The 14,229-nt window shown below is 43.0% G+C and overlaps 1 protein-coding gene across 1 annotated transcript in view; it reads left to right on the top strand.

Moving 5' to 3' along the window:
- The first annotated feature begins 617 nt into the window (after positions 1–617).
- Positions 618–14,229, top strand: part of PLBD1 (phospholipase B domain containing 1) — a 58,774-nt gene continuing 45,162 nt past the window's right edge. Inside the window, exon 1 of the mRNA XM_007533141.3 lies at positions 618–1,120. Within this exon, the coding sequence (XP_007533203.1) occupies positions 1,015–1,120 (106 nt within the window). The 5' untranslated portion in view covers positions 618–1,014. The remainder of the gene's footprint in view (positions 1,121–14,229) is intronic.

Genomic DNA, 14,229 nt, shown 5'->3' with positions numbered 1-14,229 from the left:
CCTGCAGGTGGGGAGCCGGGGGCTTGAACCAGGATCCTTATGCTGGTCCTTGCGCTTAGCGCCACGTGTGCTTATCCTGCTGCGCTACCGCCCGACTCCCGTGGTGTAGTGTATTTTAACTGCTCACTAACGACCACAAATGTATTTCCATTCCCAGGAAAGGTACTTCTTGTCTTTCCCTGTAACTCTCATTTATACAGGTTTGTCCAGACAACTTCTTTTCCGTAGTAAGGCATGTATTTTCACCACTTGTACCTGGCACACAAGATGAGCTCCACAGTGCTTCCTGGATAAATAAAATGCCTTTTGACTACTTCACAATGTCACCTAGGGCGCCCTCTGCCAACTTCACAATGTCACTCAAGGCATAGTTTTGCCTACTTCACAATGTCATTTTCAACTGACTCTGCACAGAAATGGGTGCCTCACAGGGGCTCAGATGTAGATCTGGTTTCTTTCCCGTCTGAGTCACTGGCTCCAGTCAATGAGAACAAAAGCAAAGGGTTAAAAGTCTTCAAGTTGTAGCAAATGGACTTAGGTTAAACAGTTTGAGATGGAGGGGTACTGTCAGGAATGGTAGGGTCATGCATTTCATCTTGCTCAGGGTGCCTCATCCCCGCCGCTACAGAGGAGTGGCTGACAGTGGACAGTGGCTAGGGTATGGAGGTGAACTGATCTGTTCAAGCCTTTGACCAAAAAGCGCCTGGCCAGTGCAGAGAACGTGCCTGCCCGTCTTCAGAAGATCCCAGGAGCACAGCCAGGGAACTTGTGCAGCAGGAGGGACATTCCCAGCCCGGCCCACGGGCTGCTAGAGGGTCAGAGAGGACCCGCCTTCCCCATACTGGGGCCCAGCAGGGCGAAGGTTGTTCCCAAGGCCACGTGAGGCTTCCTCGCCCCTAAAAGGCCCCAAACCCGCGGGATTCATGAAAGAGGAAAGTTAAGCACGTCCCAACCACTGAGACGCGGCGCCCCCTTCGGGACCCAAAGCTGCTCTTCTCACAGCTGCCACCAGCCATGTCCCGCCGCAGCCGGGACGGGCGCCTGGGGCTGCTCCTGTCGCCTCCGCTGCTCCTGCTGCTGCTGCTGCTGCTGCTGCTGCTGCCGCCGCCGAGCCTGCAAGGTGAGCAGAACCCCCCGCGGGCGCCGGGCAGGGCCACCGGGCAGGGGTTCCTCAGGGCCTGCCTGAACCCTGCTCCTCCGGCCAGGTGGGGGACAGGGGTCTCAGAGTCCAACCTGATTTCGGCTGGAGTCTGGGTTCTGGGTGGCCCCCAAGGAACGCACTTCCACAGAGGGGCTGAGGGAATTGGGCAGGGGGCGCTCGCCTGAAATTAAAAGTCTATCGGTGGGTTTCAGAGCCTCAAGGCTGGATACTTAGTCCAGCTTCTGTTTTCAACATGGGTCTAACTTATCTTCCATGAAAATTAAGTTGACTTAAAAGTTCACTGTGCGTGTTATGCATCGAAATAAAGAGTTGAAGGGTTAAGTTAAAAAAAAAAAAGTGTTGGCCAGAATCCTTGGGAGACAAGTAATTTGTTCCTGCAAGACACTTGGCTTACACACTCTCCGCTGGTCCTAGAAGTGGCAGCCAGAGGACATCTAAATATATTTATACACATCATATGGAGATGGTCTGGGCGGCCTTTGTTTTTTTCTTAATTAAAAATTGTTTTGGTTTAAAGTGATATGAAGTCTGCCTAGTATTGTCAGTTTAATATGTTTCAGGAAGTATGGCTAAGTTTTTTCACATAATGCTAGTGATCAAGATAGGATTATTATTGCTGTTCTCCAGATAGGCAAATTGAAGAATGAAAGAATTCCAGTAATTGAACTAAAGTCACACACCAAGTGAAGGCAGAGTTGTAATGCAAGTCATGAACTTAACTACTTTGTTCCTACAGCAAAAGTTTAATCCATATAAACTGGAAAATCAGGCCACTTGAATAGTGCACTGCTTTGCCACATGCACAGCTAGGCCCCTATCATGCTGAGGTGGGTTTCAGTGCTGTGGTCTTTCTTTTACTCTCTTGCTCCGTACAACTCTCTGCCCCTCAGTCTCAAAAAAAAAAAAAAAAAAATTCCCTAGAACCATTGAGGTATTTACACAAAGTTGTACCTTTTGCCTTAAATGATTTAAAAAAAAAAAAAAAAAAACTTACACTGGCCACATTTGTCCAATGAGTAAGACTAGCAATTTGAAAAACTTCAAAAGTGGTGACAGTGATTTTATTTCATAATCCCCTTTTAGCGCCGATCTTGTGCAACAGGGTGGAGCTGAGGTGCTTGAAGCCCTTTCTTCCCAAATATGTCTACTGATTCCTGTTACACCACCTTCCTTTGACAAGTATCCGCAGTTACCAGATTTCAAGACCTTTGCTTTCGCAACTTGTCTGCTTATCACTCTGAAATCTTTTCTAGTCTTATAGATGCCTGGATTTCTGGGATCAGAAATGATGCACCTTCTTCCCTTGATTTACCTGTACATTCTATGACTTGCCTGGACAACGATGCCATCTTTTTGCTCAAGGAGACTGCCCACTCACACACCTAGGGAAGGCTAGAAATAGTTTTTGTGCCAGAAATGCTGGCTGAAATCTTTCTTCTTTTTCCATTATCCTGCTGGAGTATTGGGGTTGTTTTCTTAGAGTTTCCATAAATGGAGGGTGAAACTTTAGAAGTGAGGTGAATACATATTTTTCTGAAGTCCTGCCTCTTCTAAAAGGTATCACCTCACATGAAGCTTATTCTCAAATCAATTCTCCTCCTTCCCCCAAAGAATGTCTATGGAAACCTATGTCAAATGGCTTGAAAGTTGATGAAAAGTGAAGGCATTATTTTAAAGTGATCCTCAGAACACTGTGCCTAGCAATCCAGAAAGACTTCCTATTGTGGTGTTGAAGGAACTGAGATACCCACACTATTTCAGAGACAATCTGTTTCTTTTGTTCCACCTACATAAACCTGTCTTCCAGTTCAGTTCTTGTCTCTATTTATTACCTTTCTACTAGACAGCCAACAACCTGTGGACAGAGAATTAGGTCCTTAGCTATTTCTTACTTTTCATGTTTTCTCTGAAATGCCCAGCTCAGTACTCTGATTTTAGCAAAAACACTAAAGATACTGGGTTTTTTTTGTCCCCTGGAATGAATTTAATGTTCACTAATATGAATGTTTCTCTTTTTAAAAAAGTCCTCAAGTTTCTCATGTGTGTGCATGGGTGGGTGGGTGGGGGAGACAGAACACCCCACTCAGTCATTTTTATGGGGTATTGGGGTCAAACCCCAGGCTCCATGCACATAAGCCATGTGCTCTACCAATGACCTCCCCAATCTAATATCTGCCTTAATTTTATTTATTTATTTATTTATTATCAGATAGAGACAAAGAAATTGAGAGAGGAGGAGATAGAGAGGGATAGAGACAGAGACAACTGCAGACCTGCTTTACCACTCATGAAGTTTCCCCCCTCCAGGTGGGGACCAGGGGCTTGAACCTGGGTCCTTGCACACTGTAATATGTGTGCTCAAGCAGGTGCACCACCACCTGGCTACCCTGCCTTAATTTTTAAAGACTTCTTTATGGTTTCATTATTCCAGAAAGTTGATATATATATATATATATATATATATATATATATATATATATCCACATTCCTCTGTGCCATATATCTCAAAATACCATAGACTTCAGATATATAGTAGCATTGTCTTTATCTTTTCAGGCTAAAGTAAAATATTTTTTAAATATCCTATATAATTTTTCTAAATGGTGTGAGTAGTAAAATCAGGGAAACACACCATGAAAAGAGAATGGTTAGTTGATTACCAGGACACTCATAGGGTGGCATTTTTCTTGGTAACTGGTTCCAAATTGAACCTTTGGATCTTTAGGATTTAGATTTAACAAATTTATTCTTTTCAGTGTACCAAGCTGATCAAACACAAGAAATCTGATTTACCTTAAACACACAAGTATAATCATCAAAATGTGATTTTTTTTTGCCACCAGAGGGCTCTATGTGGACAACTCCACCATTCCTGGTGGCCATCTTTCCTTTTTATTTCCTTTTGATGGAAGGTGAGACAAGGAAAGAAAAGGGGAGGGGAGACAGAAGACACCTGCATTACCATGTCACAAATTGTGAAGCTTCCTTGCCTTCCTCCTGCAATTAGAAACTAGAGGCTTAAACCTGGGTCTTTGTGCATAGTAATATGTGCACTTGATTGGGTGAGTCACAGCCTGGACCTTCACTTGTTAAATTTTCTTTAACAATGGTTATTTGTATGGTGCGCTCTGTTTGTTCTCATAATCAAACTTCATGCATTAGATATTAGGGATTCCCTCCCTGACTGTAAGTCTGATTAATTTGGCTCTCAGTGGTGCTAGACATCTCAACCAGCCTGTGGGTGGTCTTCACTGGAGATACTCACTTGCCACAGGGGGACCCTACTTGGCACACTGCCCTTTCCACACTTCTCATGACTAACTAGCACCTACTGGCGACAAAGAATCTCTATCTCACTATCACTATCTCTATCTTTTTGCCTCCATTGTATGGCTGGGGCTTGGTGCCAGCAACACAAATCCACTGCTCCTGGCAGCCATCTTTTCCATCTTACCGGATAGGACAGAGAAATTGAGAGAGGAGGAGGAGACAGAGAGGGAGAGATAAAGATAGACACCTGTAGACCTCTTCATCCCTTCTGAGAGGCATCCCTGCTGCAGGTGAGGAGCTGGGGGGATCAAATCCAGATCCTTTGTACTTCATACTATGTGCACCACCTCCTGCCCCAGAGAGTTCCTCTCTACATAAGCTGATACCTTGCTGTGGTTGTCAAGGAATCTGCTGTGCTGGGAGTTATTCAGGAGACTAAGCAGACCTATAGTTAAGGTCAATGTCAACTGACCCTTTAAGCTCTGAGGCCATTCTTGTTTCCAATTTCACTCGAGGTACTTGCTTTATGTGTTCACCCTTTCTATGACAGTTCTTCACTCTGGGAAGTATAGTGTTAAGGGGGGGGGGGGCACCTGATTGCAAGCACACAAGGACCAAGGTTCAAGCCCCCTCCCCCAACCTGCAGGGGAAAAGCTTCAGGAATGGTGAAGTAGGTCTGCAGGTATCTTTCTGTCTCTCTATCTTTCCCTCAACTCTCAGTCTTACCCAATAAAACTAAGTAAAATGTAAAAAAATGCATTAAAAAAAAAGAGGAAGGAAGGCATTTCAGAAACAGAAACCATGGAGCCTGACCCAATCCTTACTGTGTGGTCTTCAGTCCTACCTTCATTCCTTCAGTCCTTTCCCTGTGGCTCAATGCCCTCATGATAGCAGCACGGCTTTACAAGTGGGGAAGCAGGGCTGCAGGTGTCTCTGTCTCTCTCCCTCTCCCCCTCCCACTCCTCTCTGAATTTCTCTGTCTAATAAATTAAAGTAAATTAAAAGAGAAAAAGAAAGAAAGAAAGAGAGAAAAAGAAAACAGTGAGAACTGTCCAAGGGTTAAAACTAGCTCACTTTCTGGTTGTAAAACCGAGTGAAATCACCTTAACTAGATTCCCTGCTTTACAACTCCCCAACTCTTCTCCTTTCGGAGCCTCGAGAGGATTCCCTGGAGCTCACTGCCCGTCATCTGTGTGTGTGTCACATCTCTGTAAACTAGGGTGTGTGTGTGTGTGTGTGTGTGTGTGTGTGTGTCTCCTGGGCCTGCTGGTAAGAATGCAAAAGTGCAGGTTTCCTTGCTGTCTGAATGACAAGGTTTCTCGGGAACTTTCCCTAGGTAGGTGTGTGTGTGTGTGTGTGTGTGTGTGTGTGTGTGTGTGTGTGTGTCCTGGGCCTGCTGGTAAGAATGTGCGGGTTTCCGGGGCACTTTCCCCAAGCCAATATGGTGAAAAGCAAAAATGCACCACCGTTAGTTCACAGGGACCCCCAACATATCCTTCCCAGTTACACCGACAACACAGAGAACCTAGCTAGCGTCACACTCACACACTGAAGGCAGGAAAGCTCTGCTAGAGACACCCCTGTGCAGAGCAGTCAGAGAGGGCCTCTCCTTCTTGAGCAACTTCCCACAGGTGGACCTGCCCGCGGAGGCCAACTCACTGACCTGTCACAAACTCCCCTGGAGGAAAACCTCCCACTGACACACTCCCACGCTGACCTAACACAAGACTTCGCCACAAGGCTTCATGTGACCTGACTCAGTACACCTTCCCGTGACCTCACGTGACCTGGCACAGCCCACCTCTACAATGACCTCACGTGATGTAATACAGGCATTCTCCACACGGGCGGCCTCACGTGACCAGACGCAAACCTCCGTCACGCGACCTCACGTCACCTGACATAGGACACCTCTACAACAACTTCATGTGACATGATGCAGGCATTCTCCACGGGGCGAGGGGAACCCTCACATGGCCTGATACAGGCCTCCTCCACACCACCTCACGTCAGGTTATGCAAGACACCTCCATTTGACCTCATGTGACCTGACCCTTGCGCATGACCTCATGCTGATGTGACATAGAGTAGTCCCACGCAGATGAGATTCCCATCCTGACCTGATGTAAACCCACAGCTGCCTGAACACCCACACTGACACAGGAACCCTCACACCCTAGCCTGGCCTGACACAAGGGTCCCTCCAACAACCCCCACCCCCATCAGAACCTCAACTGACAACAGACTCACACAGATGCCAGAAGCGTTGACCTATGACCCCTCCCCCAATGTTGACCTGCCGCTGACCTGACCGGATGTGGGAGTCCAGGATGACTCCACACTGACCTGAGGCAAATCCTACACTGACATAAATGACGCTGACGCAAAGCCCTCCCTCTCCAAAGTGAGAAACTTTGTGCCTGGGTTATTTGTGCGTTTGGGTTTGTAATAAAAACGGTTTTCTTTGGGTTTCTATTTTTCTTAGCCGCTGACACTGATGCACGTTGTTTTTCCTTTTCTTTCTGCAACTGGGGTTATTGTTGGTGCCCCCACTACAAATCCAGCACTCCCTCTGGCCTTTTTTCCATTTCTTTCATATATATATATATATATATATATATATTAGAAAGAGAGAGATAGACACCTGTGGACCTGCTTCACTGCCTTGTGAAGTGTCCCCCTTGCAGGTAGGAAGAGGGGGCTGGAACCCAGGTCTTTGCACATGGTAAAGTGCACGCTTAGCCTTTTTTTTCTTCTGATGCTGGGGCTTCACCACTGAGCTAGCTTTTTCAAATGGAAAGAGAGAGACAGAGGAAGAGAGGAAGGGAGACCACAGTAGTCTTCCTCCAGTGCAGTGGTGGCCTAGTTCCAACTTGGGTGCTGTGCATGGGCAAAGAAGGCATCTTCCTAGGTGAGCTTGTCGCTGTCCTCACGTCAGGAAGTGACATTATTAAAAAGAAAGTGTTGGGGGGAGCAGGGAGGACACCTGGATGAGAAAAGGTTGGGGATAGTTTCTGAGAAAAGTGTCCCTTCGTCTTTATTTTCACACTTATTTTTCTGGTTCTTGTTGATGTATGAATACCATAACAAAGATCTTTCTCTGGAAGAAAGTTTAAAAGGGTCTGTCTTAAGTCTATCAATCCAGGTGGAACATTTTGTTTTTGAAAAATGTATTTATTGAGGCCAGGCGGTGGTGCATCTAGTTAAATGCACACATTACAATGCTCAAGGACCCAGGTTCAAGTCCCTTGTCCCCACCTGCAAGGGGAAAGCTTCATAAATGGTAAAGCAGAGCTGCAGTTGTTTCTCTGTCTCCTTCCCTTTCTACCTCCCCTTCCAATTTCTCTCTGTCTTTATACAACAATAAATAAATAAAAATATTTTTTGATTAGTTACAGATAAATTGAGAGGGAAAGGGGAGATAAGGAGAGAGAACGAGATACCCACAGCACTGCTTCACTGCTGGTGAAACTTTGTGTTAGAAGCAGTAACTTTAGAATTGCTTTAAGTAAAATTTTAAGCATGAGTTGTAAGTATAGTTGTTTTTCTGCCTGCAGTGGAAAATTCCTGTAAAAAAAGGGGGGCTAGACAAAACCCACACACCAAGATGTAAGCCACCTGTTGTTTGTCTTAAAGAGAATAGCTAGCCTAACCAAGTCCTTGAAACCCAACCACTTGCTCAAGGTCGAGGGAGCTGATAACCAGGTGGTCTTAGCTGACGAGAAAGTGTGGTGACCCTATTTTGCATAAAGGCTTGAAATTAGACAATTCTTATAGGCTGCTTAGGGTATTGCAATGTCTGAAATGATTGGATCCTACGTTTTCTGTAAAATGCTATTGAGTATGTGATAGAATTCTAGTTTTGCATATTCCCCACCCAAAATGTATTCTAGAATCCTATAAATTGTGTGGTTTGAGCCTTGTTCAGGGTCAAACTGGTGGACTGCTGTCAGTCACCTCTCGGCCCAGATTCAAATTCGTAAATAAACATCTTTTGCTTCCTTGCAGTGGATGGTGGTTTGATTTTTGCTCGCTAACACTTTGCCCCTACAGGTGAAGGCCAGGGCCAGGTAAAACATTTTAAACATCTTTTTCATGGTAAATTCATTTCTTTCTCCTTTTTTTTTTTTTTTGGTAAATTCATTTCTATCACATATAATAACTTGTAATTCATGTAAACTTAGTCTTTGAACTTTGTTCTGACTTGCAGAATGTATTTTTCTTTATACTTCTTTAGGTGTCTTTATTTGGACTAATTGTAAATCCTTAACTATTGTGATAACAAAAGCACTAGCACTGCTGACAAAATCAATTTCAAAGGTTTTATTTTGGGATGTAAGAGGTATGTGTATATCCCATCTCCCATCCTCTTGCCTGCCATGATTCCAGCTTCAGCCAGGTGTAACTTGAATTGCCTCACCTCAGCCCACACTGCAGGAGCCCTTTGCTTTCTAGCTTATAGCTTCTTTGAAACCATAACCTGTCAGCACTGAAGCACACACCAACAGTAGGGGTGAGAGGTTTAGTACTTGACAGGTACTTGTATGGGGTAAGGGGAGGGGGGGGTCTCCAGAGGCTTATTCTACACACCTGAATTAGGTTTTCCCTCTCCTCTATTTTCACTCTCCCACTCCTGTTCCCTGGTAGTACTTCCCCAAAATAATCCTTTCAGCAAGAGTCCTAGGCCCTGGTTCCTGTCAGAAAAGAGTTGAATCTGCTAATCATGAGGTTACTTGGAGACTGTTTAATCATGAATCAGCTGTTTTATTATTGACTAAAGAGTCAAAGCAAACAAACAAACAAAAACCAGACATCAGTGTACTGGGAGCCTTATCAAGGAAGGAGAAGGCATAAAAGAGAAAAACAAGGATCTGAATCAGTGAAATAGTTACCAGCTGAATCCAGTCTAAATAGAGTAATTACAATCAGTTTTTAAAGTATTTTTTCACATATTCTGCCCTGTTGTTCATGTTTCTTTTATCCGTTGAGCTGACTGAATGTATTAAGCAGAAATTGTATTGCTTAGGGATGAAAACCACTTACGACTTTATTACTAAACTAGGAAAATTAGGTTCCAGTGGTGGAAGAGAGTGATCTAGACCACTTAGGACTGTTCTACAAATTCTTTCTAAGACAGGGTTAGGAATGGTTTGGTATGATTTTTTTTTAACTTAAGACAATTAACTCATAGAAAACATTCAAGTAAGTATTTAATTTGAGTGTTTAGGTTTTTATAGAAAAATATAGAAGTGTTGGGACTGCTTCTTTTTTTTTTCCTTTATTGGGGGATTAATGTTTCTGTCCTTAAAGAAAACTACTAGACTTTATAATGTAACAGTCCCACTCATTTAATAAGTATTTATTAAGTGTATTGGTTTTTAAGGTGTTGCATTTCATACTCTAGAGAAATTACCAGCACATGGCATTTGTCCCTCTAGCATCTGAACTCCACTTCCATCAAGTCCCTTACCTGAACTTGAAGTCATCTTTTTTTGCTATTACAGTTTTTATGCCATCTGCCTCCCACCATGAGCTTTTTTTTAAATAGAAAAGTATAATAGCTTAAGCTATCAAAGGACTTGAAAAAATCATATGATACTGGAAAAAAAAATCTATGAATAGGAATTGTTGATATGTGGACAAAATATAGAGGATTGAAGACGTTGAACTCAGAGTTGGGTGAGAAACTCAGGTTTTAGCTTAATATAATTTGAGTCAACACTAATAGTTGACAGTTAGTTCACAGTTCATGTTTCTCTTTTTTATTTTAATTTTATTAATGACTTAATATTGATTTACAAAATTATAACAGGGATATAATTCTGCACTGTTCCCACCACTGGAATTCTGTATTCTCATTCCCTCCATTGTAAGCTACAGTAGTTCTCCCAAAGTTGCAGGTATGGGTTAACTATTATTTCTACAACTACCTGTCTATGTTTATATATATTTGCCTATTTTTTCCCATGATCCCGTCTTCTCTTACTAAGTCACACATACACCTATTACTACTTCCAAATATCTTCCTTTTTCCCCTTTTCTTCTGGTCCTGATGGAGTTGGAGTTCATAGCAACTTTCCCCCTAGCATTTCTCCCTGACTGGGAGTATGGCATGTTTAATTCTCTTAAGGACTAGATAAAGTCTTATCATGTGTAGAGATACACTTGTGTTAAAAAAATTTTTTTAAGCAGAAGTTTTGTGTGTGGAGGGGAGTCAGGAAATTATATTTCATACTTGTAACAGTATACCCAGAGCTCTCAAGTGCTGAGATTGAGCGATAGCCAAGATTTACAGAAAAAGAGAGTGTGCCAGAATCGAAGAAGTGGGAAAGGATGGTCAAGTGTAGAATGAGCAATGCCAGGCAGGGCTTTGTTAGAGATAAAATTAAAACTGGGAGTCAGGTGGTAGCATAGCAGGTTAAGTGCACGTGGCGCAAGACACAAGGACCATCTAAAGAATCCGGGTTCGAGCCCCTGACTCCCCACCTGCAAGGAAGTCGCTTGCCAGGCAGTGAAGCAGGTCTGCAGGTGTCTTTCTCTCCCCCTCTCTGTCTTCCCCTCCTCTCACCATTTCTCTCTGTCCTATCTAACAATGACAACATCAATAACAACAACAATAACAACTACAACAACAATAAAAAAAAAAACCAAGGGCAACAAAAGGTAGAATAAACAAAAAATTTTTTAAAAAAACTAAAACCATATTCTGTGAGATGACAAAGAGAAGATACTTGATATGTTTCATTCACCTTCCTTTTTCTTTTTGCAGTTCCTGTTTTATGAAACCTCCTTTAGCTCCTCCACCCTCAACAGTTGGTGACTGCTTTGTATTCCCTCAGCCAATTGCTCTCATTTCCCTACAGATCTCACTGGAGGTGAGAGTAGAAACAACATGCCAGAGAAACTGGCCAGGCTCTGAGGGCATGGCATTTGGCATCCAAAATGAATATGGAGAACATATTGAGTGCCAGGCAGTGGTACACCTGATTTATGCACACATTACAAAGTGAAAGGACTCAGGTTCAAGCCCCTGGTCCCCACCTGCAGAGGGAAAGCTTCACAAGTGGTGAAGTAGGGCTGCAGGTGTCTCTTTATGTCTTTCCCTTTCTCTCTCTTCTCAATTTCTCTCAGTCACTATCCAATAATTCATTAGTTGATTAAAAAAAAAAAGAAAATATATTATTGTATTTGAGAGGAAAAGAACAGTTTTTACACATGCTGCCCATAATTTCAGTGGTGACCAACTGCCTACCAACAACTAGGCTATTTGTCAGCCTGGAATCTGTTAGCAAAGTATTCTTTTCCTGCTTAAGTTCGTTAATGTCATTTCTTCCATTTCTTATCATTGTAGACATGGCTTTACTCAATAGGAAATTGACTTTTTTACCTAGAAACATTCTTCAAGGATTCTAATCAACCTTACCTTCTAAGTCTGACAAAGTTTCTACCTATCACTCCTGGGCCAACATCCATGATGTACTAATATAATGATTATGCTTTTAGGAACTGGGTGGTGACTCAACTGGTAAAGTGTACATGATATCACATGTGAGGACCAGGGCTTAAGTCCCCATTCCCACCTGTAATGAAGAGGTATCTTTCCTCTCTCTTTCACCTTCTAACATATACACAACACACACACACACAGGAAGAAAGATCATACTTTTAATTTAATGCTTATGTGATAGAAAATCTTTGTATCAAAAACCACAGAATGTTAAGTCAGTTGTGAGTAGAAAACCCTATGGGCGGTAGCACAGTGGGTTAATCGCAGGTGGTGCAAAGTGCAAGGACCGGCTTAAAGATCTTGGTTCAAGCCCCTGGCTCCCCATCTGCAGGGGGTCTCTTCACAAGTAGTGAAGCAGGTCTGCAGGTGTCTATCTTTCTCTTCCCTTCTCTGTCTTCCCTTCCTCTCTCAGTTTCTCTCTGTCCTATCCAACAACAATGACAGCAATAACAGTCACAACAACAATAAAACAAGGGCAACAAAAGGGGGAAAATAGTCTGCAGGAGCAGTGGATTCGTGGTGCAGGCACCAAGCCCCAGCAATAACCCTGGAGGCAAAATAAACAATTAAAATAAATAAAAATTTAAAAAAAGAAAGAAAACCATATCTTTGGTGGCACACCTAGATGAGCACACATATTACTATATGAAAGGGCCCAGGTTTAAGCCCCACCCCCACCTGTGGGAGGGAACTTCACAGTGGTGAAGCAGGTTGCAAATGTCTTATCTTTCTCTCTTCCTCTCTATCTCTCCATTCCATCTCAATTTCTTTCCTAGAAAAATTAAAATTAGAAATTAAAAAAAAACTATCTAAATATTTCTTCTGAGCTTTCTGCTATCTTAACTACTAAAAACTCAGTATATCCAAAATTATATTCATCTCCCCTCCCAGACCTATGCCCCACCTGCTCCCTCTCCCAGTAAACAATACGGCACTTATCTGCTGAGTCTCTGTCTAGATCCTAAGAGTCATCAGGCCTCTTCTCATCACTTTGGTGCCGTGAATATAAATTTGTCTTGAGAAGAGTGAACTATGAATCGTTTCTTATCTCCATGTCAGTTTCCCTTTTTCCTTTCCCAAGTCATCTTTTCTTTCACAAACATCAGTACTTCCTGATTATGTGACAGGGACCAGATGTGGCACCTAGTGCTGAGAAAGCAGTCTGACCTCAAGGAGTTCAGACCAGGAGCAAAGGCAAACATATAAACTCTAGCACAATATGTCTAGACCTCAAAATGGTACATGGAGGGTACACTAAGCTCATGTAACAGGTCAGTCTCTACAAAGGGGCTGCTGCTTCCTGATTCTTAAAATAGCACCTTTGAGAAGCCTAGGTGATTATCAAGAGATCAACTGTCAGGCTGAGGAAGCACCACATGCAAATTTGGAGGTGTTTGCCTAGCTCATGACAGATGAGCGAATGGTACGTAATGGTTTCCAAATCTCCAAGTACATGGGTGGTGGATGAATTTGGACAGGTGAGTAGAAACCAGGTCATGAAGGCAAAGTATGTAAGCCAAGAAATTTCATTTCTAGGAAATATCCACCATTGAAGGGTTCAGACAGTCAAGTAAACAAATCAGTTTTTCTTTAAAAAACAGTTATGCAGACATGGAATTGCTTCCTTTTGCCCAATTTATCCAGCCTTCTTCCTCTTCCCTTTTTTACTCATATGTGGAAAATAAAGCAATAGCTTTGCATTATAGAAAGCTCACAGGGCCAGGTGGTGGCACACATGGTTGAGCACACATGTTTGAATGTGCAAGGACCCAAGTTCAAGCCCCAGGTTCCCACCTGCAGGGGGAAAACTTCACAAGTGGTGAAGCAGTGTTGCAGGTGTCTCTCTCCCTCTCTACATCCCCCCTTCCTCTCAATTTCTGGCTGTCTAATAAATAAATATTTAAAAAGAAAAAGAAAGAAAGAAAGCTCACTCTGGCAGAGTGTGAATGGTGAACTGAAAGTCAAAAGAACCTTGAAAACTTGGGTCAGTGAAATAGCTCACTTGGACAGTACACTGCTTTGCCATGTGCATGATCCAAGTTTGAGCCCATCCCCACTGCTTTGCTGTGGTCTCTTTCTCTCTGAAGAAAGGAAGGGAGGGAGGGAGGGAGGAAAGGAGGGATGGAGGAAGGAAAGGAGAGAAAGAAAACTGCTTTTTTAAATTGAGTATTTGTGATTTCAAATGAGTATTATAGAAAGGTAGACTTAAAGAAGTAGAGATTAGCAGAAAAGATATTTAGAACATTTTCTGGGCTCATCTTTTTTGATAAGGATGCTAATTTTTCTCCAC

Source organism: Erinaceus europaeus, chromosome 7, assembly GCF_950295315.1.
Source record: "Erinaceus europaeus chromosome 7, mEriEur2.1, whole genome shotgun sequence".
Classification (NCBI taxonomy): domain Eukaryota; kingdom Metazoa; phylum Chordata; class Mammalia; order Eulipotyphla; family Erinaceidae; genus Erinaceus; species Erinaceus europaeus.
The sequence above is the reverse complement of the archived record's forward strand: the minus strand, read 5'-3'. Positions and strand labels throughout refer to the sequence as shown.